Here is a 9,925-nt window from a genome sequence, read left to right as displayed (position 1 = left end):
TTGAAGAAAAATCAGATAAAAGAATTTAAAAAAATGAAGAAACCTTAAGAATCATGTGGGACTCTATCAAGAGAAATAACCTATGAGTGATTGGAGTACCAGAACAGGGAAGGATAACAGAAAATACAGAGAGAATTATTGAAGACTTATTGACAGGAAACTTCCCTGACATCATGAAAGATGAGAAGATATCTATCCAAGATGCTCATCAAACTTCACATAAGGCTCTCTCCCTCTCCCAACATGGCGGCCTCAGCAAAAAAGAAGAATAAGAAGGGGAAGACTATCTCCCTAACAGATTTCCTGGCTGAGGATGAGGGGACTGGTGGAGGAAGCACCTATGTCCCCAAACCAGTCAGCTGGGCTGATGAAACAGATGACCTGGAAGGAGATGTTTCAACCACTTGGCACAGTAACGATGATGACGTGTATAGGGCACCTCCAATTGACCATTCTATCCTGCCCACTGCTCCACGGGCTGCTCGGGAACCCAATATCGACCGGAGCCGTCTTCCCAAATCACCACCCTACACTGCTTTTCTAGGGAATCTGCCCTACGATGTGACAGAAGACTCCATTAAGGAATTCTTTAGAGGATTAAATATCAGTGCAGTGCGCTTACCACGTGAACCCAGCAACCCAGAGAGATTAAAAGGTTTTGGTTACGCTGAGTTTGAGGACCTGGATTCTCTGCTCAGCGCCTTGAGCCTCAATGAAGAGTCTCTAGGTAACAGGAGAATTCGAGTGGATGTTGCTGATCAAGCACAGGATAAAGACAGGGATGATCGTTCTTTTGGCCGAGATAGAAATCGGGACTCTGACAAAACAGATACAGACTGGAGGGCCCGTCCAACCACAGACAGCTTTGATGACTACCCCCTAGAAGAGGTGATGATAGCTTTGGAGACAAGTACCGTGATCGTTACGATTCAGACCGGTATCGTGACGGCTATCGTGATGGCTATCGTGACGGTCCTCGCCGGGATATGGATCGCTATGGGGGCCAGGATCGATATGATGACCGGGGCAGCAGAGACTATGATAGGGGCTATGACTCCAGGATAGGCAGTGGCAGAAGAGCGTTTGGTAGTGGGTACCGAAGGGATGATGACTACAGAGGAGGTGGGGACCGCTATGAAGACCAGTACAACAGAAGGGACGATCGGTCGTGGGGGTCCAGAGATGATTACTCTCCGGATGATTACAGGCGTGATGATAGAGGTCCCCCCCAAAGACCCAAACTGAATCTAAAGCCTCAGAGTGCTCCTAAGGAAGATGATTCCTCTGCTAGCACCTCCCAGTCCAGTCGAGCGGCATCCATCTTTGGAGGGGCAAAGCCTGTTGACACAGCTGCTAGAGAACGAGAAGTAGAAGAACGGCTACAGAAGGAACAGGAGAAATTACAGCGTCAGCTGGATGAGCCAAAACTAGAACGACGGCCTCGGGAGAGACACCCAAGCTGGCGTAGTGAAGAAACTCAGGAGCGGGAACGGTCAAGGACGGGAAGTGAGTCATCGCAGACTGGGACCTCAGCCACATCTGGCAGAAATGCACGAAGGAGAGAGAGTGAAAAGTCTCTGGAAAATGAAATATTCAGTAAGGAGGAAGATTGTCAGTCTCCAACTTCTAAGCCTCCCAAACCTGATCAACCTCTAAAGGTAATGCCAGCCCCTCCACCAAAGGAGAATGCTTGGGTGAAGCGAAGCTCTAATCCTCCTGCTCGATCTCAGAGCTCAGACACAGAGCAGCAATCCACTACAAGTGTTGGGGGGAAAGTAGCTGCAGCTCAACCATCTGAAGAAGGACCATCAAGGAAAGATGAAAATAAAGTAGATGGGTTAAGTGTCCCAAAAGGCCAAAGTGGGAACTCCAGCCGTGGTCCAGGAGATAGAGGGAACAGAGACCACTGGAAGGAGTCTGATAGGAAAGATGGCAAAAAGGATCAAGACTCTAGATCTGCACCTGAGCCAAAGAAACCTGAAGAAAATCCAGCCTCTAAATTCAGTTCTGCAAGCAAGTATGCTGCTCTATCAGTTGATGGTGAAGATGAAAATGAGGGAGAATATTACGCCGAATAGACCTCTATGTCCTGTGCTTTCTCCTAGTCTCTCTCCACCCTGGAACATTCAAGAGCAAATCAAACCTCTGTCCAGACACGACAAAATAAAACTCATCATCTCCTGGAAAAAAAAAAAAAAAAAAACTCCACATACAGTAGATGTTAAAAAAAAAGTGACCAAGACATATTATAATCAAACTTGCCAAAACCAAAGATAAAGAGAGAATTTAAGAGCAGCTAGGGATAAACAAAAAGTCACCTACAAAGGAGAGTCAATAAGAATAACCTTGGACTACTCGGCAGAAACCATGCAGGCAAGAGGGCAATTGGATAACTTATTTTAAAAATTAAAGGAAAAAAAACTGCCAGCCAATAATCATATATCCAGCAAAACTGTCCCATAAATATGATGGTGAAATGAGGACATTTCCAGATAAACAGAAGTTTAGGGAATTCATAAAAACCAATTCAAAATTACAAGAAATACTAAAGGGAGCTCTTTGGTTAGAAAACCAATAGTATCAGGTATCAACCCAAGACTAGAACACTGGGCAAAGCAATCAAAAGTCAACCCAGACAGGAAAACCAAAAAAACAAAGAAGATTTTTTTTAAAAAAGCTCAAAACAGGGTAACAACAATATTATTGTATGAAAGAAGACAACATTAAAACAATAAAGACAGACGAAGAAATGTAATCATACACCTTCCATATGGAGAGGAAGATATGGCAATACAAAGAAATAAAAGATAGGTTTAAATTTATAAAAATAGGGCTAAATAATAAGGTAACCACAAAGGAGAAAAACTATCCTACTCATCCAAATAAAATACAAGAAAAAAATAGAGACTCAGCAGAATCAAAATCAACAACAAGAAATATAAGGAAAGGACAATATATAATGATAATCTACTCATCACATAAAATTAAGTGGGAAAAAGAAACTGTCAACAACACACAAAAAAAGACATCAAAATCAGAGCACTAAATTCATGTCTATCCATTATTACCTTGAATGTAAATAGATTAAATATACCAATAAAGAGAGAGAAAGTGGCAGAATGGATAAAAAAACACGATCCATCTATATGCTGCCTACAAGAGACACATCTTACACTTACAGACACAAAGAAACTAAAACTCAAAGGATGGAAAAAAATATATCAAGCAAACAACAATTAAAAAAGAGCAGGAGTGGCAATATTAATTTCTGACAAAATAGACTTTAAAGTTAAATCCTTCATAAAAGATAAGGAGGACACTATATAATAATTAAAGAGACAATACACCAAGAAGATATAACCATATTAAATATTTATGCACCCAATGACAGGCCTGCAAGATACATAAAACAAACTCTATCATCCTTGAAAAGTGAGATAGCTCCACAATAATAGTAGGAGACGTCAACACAACACTGTTGGTAAAGGACAGGACATCCAGAAAGAAGCTCGATAAACATATGGAAGATCTAAATGCCACAATCAACCAACTTGACCTCACAGACATATACAGAACATGCCACCCAACAGCAACCAAATATTCTTTCTTTTCTATTGCACCTGGAAGAGTCTCTAGAATAGACCACATATTAGGTCATAAAGCAAGCCTTAGCAGAGTCCAAAACACTGAAATATTACAAAGCATCTTCTCTGACCATAAGGCCATAAAACAGGAAATCAATGACAGAAAAAGCAGAGAAAAGAAATCAAACACTTGGAAACTGAACAATACCCTGCTCAAAAAAGACTGGATTATAGAAGACATTAAGGGTCGAATAAAGAAATTCATAGAATCCAAAGAGAATGAAAACACTTCCTATCAGAACCTTTGGGACACAGCAAAAGCAGTGCTCAGAGGAAAATTTATATCAATAAATGCACATATACAAAAAGAAGAAAGAGCCAACATCAAAGAATTATCCCTACAACTTGAACAAATAGAAAGCGAGCAACAAAAAAAAACCCTCGGGCGGGCACCAGAAGAAAACAAATAATAAAAATTGGAGCAGAACTAAATGAAATAGAAAACAGAAAAACAACTGAAAGAATTAAGACCAATAGCTGGTTCTTTGAAAAAATCAACAAAATTGATAAACCATTGTTCAAACTGACAAAAGAAAAACAGGACAGGAAGGAAATAACCTGAATAAGAAATGTGATAGGCAGTATTACAACAGACCCAACTGAAATTAAAAGAATCATATCAGATTACTATGAAAAATTGTTCTCTAACAAATTTGGAAACCAGGAAGAAATGGATGAATTCCTAGAAACACATTACCTACCTAAACTAAAAGAAACAGAGGAAGAACAACTAAGTAGACCCATAACAAAAATAAATAAATTGAAAAGGTAATCAGAAACCTCCCAATAATAAAAAAAAAAAGCCCTGGCCCGGACAGCTTCACTGCAGAGTTGTACCAAACATTCAGAGAAGAGTTAACACCACTACTACTGAAGGTATTTCAGAGCACAGAAAAGGATGGAATACTCCCAAACTCATTCTATGAAGCCACCATATCCCTGATGCCAAAACCAGGTAAGACACCACAAAAAAAGAAAATTACAGACCTATATCCCTCATGAACATAGATGCAAAAATCCTCAACAAAATTCTAGCCAATAGAATTCAACAACATATCAAAAAAAATAATTCCCCATGACCAAGTGGGATTCATACCAGGTATGCAGGGATGGTTCAACATTAGAAAAACAGTTAATGTAATCCATCACATAAATAAAACAAAAGACAAGAATCACATGATTTTACCAATTGTTGCAGAAAAGGCATTTGACAAAGTTCAACACCCATTCATGACAAAAACTCAGCGAAATAGGAATAGAAGGAAAATTCCTCAACATAATAAAGGGAATTTACACAAAGCTAACAGCTGTCATCCTAAATAGAGAGAGCCTGAAATCATTTCCCTTGAGATTGGGAAGCAGACAAGGGTGCCCTTTATCACTGCTCTTATTTGACATTGTGCTGGGGGTCCTAGCCAGAGCAATTAGGCTAGATAAAGAAATAAAGGGCATCCAGATTGGGAAGGAAAAAGTAAAATTATCTCTATTTACAGACGACATGATCTTATACACAGAAAACCCTACAGAATCCTCAAGAAAACTACTGAAACTAATAAAAGAGCTCAGCAGAGTATCAGGATACAAGATAAACATACAAAAATCAGGTAGATTCCTCTACACCAACAAAAAGAACATCGAAGAGGAAATCACCAAATCAATACCATTTACAGTAGCCCCCAAGAAGATAAAATATTTAGGAATAAATGTTTCTGAGATGTATAAGACTTATACAAAGAAAACTACAATATACTTCTGGAAGAAACCAAAAGAGACATACGTAAGTGGAAAAACATACCTTGTTCATGGATAGGAAGACTTAACATTATAAAAATGTCTACTCTACCAAAAGCAATCCATACATTTAATGCAATTCTGATCCAAATTCCAACGAAATTCTTTAATGAGATGGAGAAGCAAGTCACCAAGTTCATATGGAAGGGTAAGAGGCCCTGGATAAGCAAAGCATTACTGAAAAAGAAGAACAAAGTGGGAGGCCTTACTCTACCTGATTTTAGAACCTGTTATACCTCCACAGTAGTCAAAACAGCCTGGTACTGGTACAACAACAGATACAGGGGCCAATGGAACATAACGGAGAATCCAGACATAAATCTATCCACATACAAGCAGTTGATATTTGAAAAGGCACCAAAATAGTTAAATGGGGAAAAGGCAGTCTTTTTAACAAATGGTGCTGGCATAACTGGATATCCATCTGCAAAAAAAATGAAAGAAAACACTTACCTCATTCCATGCACAAAAACGAGATCAAAAAGGATCAAATAAAAATATAAAATATAAAACAATAAAGATCATGAAAGACAAAATAGGCACAATGTTAGGAGCCCTAATACATGGTATAAACAGTATACAAAACATTACTAACAATGCAGAAGAAAAAGTAGATAGTTTGGAGCTCCTAAAAATCAAACACCTATGCTCATCCAAAGACTTCGCCAAAAGAGTAAAAAAGATTACCTACAAACTGGGAAAAAGCTTTTAGCTATGACGTTTCCAATCAGTGCCTGATCTCTAAAATCTACATGATACTGCAAAAACTCAACTGCAAAAAGATGAATAACCCAATTAAAAAACTGGCAAAAGATTTGAACAGACACTTCACTAAAGAAGACATTCAGGTAGCTAACAGATACAGGAGGAAATGCTCACTATCATTAGCCATTCACCCATTAGAGAAATGCAAATCGAAACTACAATGGGATTACATCTCACTCCAACAATGTTGGCATTAATCCAAAAAACACAAAACAATAAATTTTGGAGAGGCTGTGGAGAGATTGGAACACTTTTACACTGCTGGTGGGAATGTAAAATGGTACAACCACTTTGGAAATCGATTTGGTACTTCCTTAGAATGCTAGAAAAAGAACTACTATACGATCCTGCAATCCCACTCCTTGGAATATATCCTAGAGAAATAAGAGCCTTTACATGAACAGATATATGCACACCCATGTCCATTGCAGCACTGTTTACAATAGCAAAAAGTTGGAAGCAACCAAGGTGCCCATCAACAGATGAATGGATAAATAAATTATGGTATATTCACACAGTGGAATACTACACATCAATAAAGTACAGTGAGGAATCTGTGAAACATTTCATAACATGGAGGAATCTGGAAGGCATTATGCTGAGTGAAATTAGTCAGTTGCAAAAGGACAAATATTGTATGAGACCACTATTATAAGAACTCAAGAAATAGTTTAAACAGAGAAGAAAATATTCTTTGATGGTTATGAGGGGGGATGGAGGGAGGGTGGGAGAAGGGTATTCACTAATTAGATAGTAGATAAGAACCACTTTAGGTGAAGAGAAAGACAACACACAATACAAGTGAGGTCAGCACAACTGGACTAAACGAAAAGCAAAGAAGTTTCCGGAATAAACTGAATGCTTCCAAGGCCAGTGTAGCAGGTGCAGGGTTTTGGGGACCATGGTTTCAGGGGCCATCTAAGTCAATTGGCATAATAAAATCTAATAAGAAAACATTCTGCATCCCACCTTGGAGAGAGGCGTCTGGGGTATTAAAGGCTAGGAAGTGGCCATCTAAGATGCATCAATTGGTCTCTACCCACCTGGATCAAAGGAGAATGAAGAACACCAAGGACACAAAGTAATTACGAGCCCAAGAGACAGAAAGGGCCACATAAACCAGAGACTACATCAGCCTGAGACCAGAAGAACTAGATGGTGCCCGGCCACAACCGATGACTGCCCTGACAGGGAACAGAACAGAGAACCCCTGAGGGAGCAGGAGAGCAGTGGGATGCAGACCTCAAATTCTCATAAAAAGACCAGATTTAATGGTGTGACTGAGGCTAGAAGGACCCTGGCAGTCATGTCCCCCAGACCTTCTGTTGGCCGAGGACAGGAACCATTCCTAAAGCCTACTCTTCAGACATGGATTGGAATGGACAATGGGATGGAGCAGGATGCTGGTGAGGAGTGAGCTTCTTGAAACAAGTGGACGCTTGAGGCTATGTTGACATCTCTTGTCTGGAGGGGAGTTGAGAGGGTAGAGGGGGTTAGAAGCTTTCGAAATGGACACGAAAAGAAAGAGTGGAGGAAGGGAGCGGGCTGTCTCATTAGGGCGAGAGCAATTGGGAGTATGTAGCAAGGTGTATATAAGTTTTTGTGTGAGAAAGTAACTTGATTTGTAAACTTTCACTTCAAAAAAAAAAATTTCACTTCAAGCACAATAAAAATTAATTAAAAAAATTAACTGGGAAAATCTAAAAAAAAACCCACAAATGATAAGCTAAAAAATAATGTGGAAGTGGAGTTGGGTTAAACTTTCTGAATATATCATTTTGTATAGCTTTGTATTTGGAAATATTTTACATATGAAAAATAAATTAATAAAAATGGAAGTGGAACTGTGTTATTGAGTGAATTGTCTCCCACCCTGGTGGCACAGCAGTTAAGTGATATGGCTGTTAAAAGAAAGGTTGGCAGTTCAAATCTACCAGCTGCTCCTTGGAAACTCTATGGGGCAGTTCTACCCTGTCCTGTGAGTCGGCATTGACTTGACAGCAACAGGTAAATATTTGTTGGAAGCCTAACACCTTTACCTGTTGAGGTAATATGGTTTTGGAATAGGGTTTTCTTTGTTATGCTTATAAGGCCATATTAGAGTAGGGTGTGCCATAAATCCAATCACCTCTGAATGGTAAAAAGGGCAGATATGACACATAAGGGAGCACAAATAGAGGGAGATAGATGCCAGGCCACGAGAGATCACCAAGGAACCCAGGAACATAAGCTGAAAGAAACAATGACCTTCCTCCAGAGCTGACACAAAGACAGCTTTCCTCTATAGCCAGTAACTTTAATTCAAATTTCTAGCCTCCCAAACTGTGAGAAATAAATTTATCTTCTTTAAAGTCACCCACTTTTGGTATTTGTGTTACAGCAGCACTAAAAAATTATGATAACATTTAAGTTAATTACGAAGAGAAACAAATCTAAACTTTGTGCTAATAAATTTGAAAATTTCAATGTAAGTGGGCAAATTATAAAAAAGCATCAATATTGAAAAGTAAAGAGATAAGTAGAAAAAGAGATTTTATATCTATTAAATATATTAGATCTATAATTAAGAACCTTGCCATTAAATATCCGACTCAGTTGACTTCACCTGTGAATTTTTCCAATTATTTAAAGAAAAAGTAACAAATATGTCCCACAAACTCTTCTTGTTGTTAGGTGCTGTTGATTTAGTTCTGACTCATAGCAACCCCATGTACAACGGAATGAAACACTGCCCAGTCCTACGCCATCCTCACAACACTTGCTATTCTTGAGCCCATCATTGCAGCCAGTGTCAATCCATCTTGTTGAAGGTCTTCCTCTTTTTTGCTGACCCTCTACTTTACCAAGCATGATGTCCTCCAGGGACTGATCCCGCCTAATAATATGTCCAAAGTATGTGAGATTAAGTCTTACCATCCATGCTTCTTCTAAGGAGCATTGTTCTAAGGAGTTTTACTTCTTCCAAGGCAGATTTTTTTGTTCTTCTGGCAGTCCATGGTATATTCAATATTATTTGTCAACACCATAAATCAAAAGCATCAATTCTTCAGTTTTTCTTATTCATTATCCAGCTTTCACAGACATATGAGGCAACTGAAAATACCATGGCTTGAGAGGCACACCTTAGTCCAAAAAGCGACATCTTTGCTTTTTAACAGTTTAAAAAGCTCTTTTGCAGCAAATTGGCCCAATACAATATGTCGTTTGATTTTTTGCTGCTACTTCCATGGGCGCTGATTGTGGATCCAAGTAAAATGAAATTCTTGATAACGTCAACCTTTTCTCCACTTACATTGATGTTGTTTATTGTCCCAGCTGTGAGGATTTTTCTAGTTGGTACCATATACGCCATTACTTAATATTACCATCTGTCGTTCAGATCTTGATTACATCTCATTAGTAGTCATACTTTATATCTAAGGAATATTTAAGAAAACTCATAATGCATTACTATCATTTGTTAAACGTATCAACAGGAAATATAGTTGCTTGACCCACAGGTCAAAAACCCACACAAGCATTTCATGTAAATTCCCATCATGAGTAAACGTTACACCCATGTCATAACAACAGCCGGAAAAATTATACAGAGAATTTTATAACTGTCATAAAAAAACAAAAATCAAACCTGTTGCTGTCAAGTGGATTCCAAGTCATAGCGACCCCATAGAGCTGCCCCACAGGGTTTCCAAGAAGCACCTGGTGGATTCGAATTGCCCACCTTT

General features: G+C 38.9%; 1 protein-coding gene across 1 annotated transcript; it reads left to right on the top strand.

Annotated features, from left to right (window-relative positions):
• Nucleotides 1-231: 231 nt before the first annotated feature.
• Nucleotides 232-2,185, top strand: LOC126070703 (eukaryotic translation initiation factor 4B-like). The gene is given in 2 exon segments (XM_049875141.1): nt 232-871; nt 874-2,185. Coding segments are annotated over 2 exon segments (1,833 nt in total). The 5' UTR covers nt 232-243; the 3' UTR covers nt 2,079-2,185.
• The last annotated feature ends 7,740 nt before the right edge of the window (nt 2,186-9,925 follow it).

The sequence above is a fragment of the Elephas maximus genome, chromosome 2 (assembly GCF_024166365.1).
Source record: "Elephas maximus indicus isolate mEleMax1 chromosome 2, mEleMax1 primary haplotype, whole genome shotgun sequence".
In the NCBI taxonomy this organism is placed as follows: Eukaryota; Metazoa; Chordata; class Mammalia; order Proboscidea; family Elephantidae; genus Elephas; species Elephas maximus.
The sequence above is the reverse complement of the archived record's forward strand: the minus strand, read 5'-3'. Positions and strand labels throughout refer to the sequence as shown.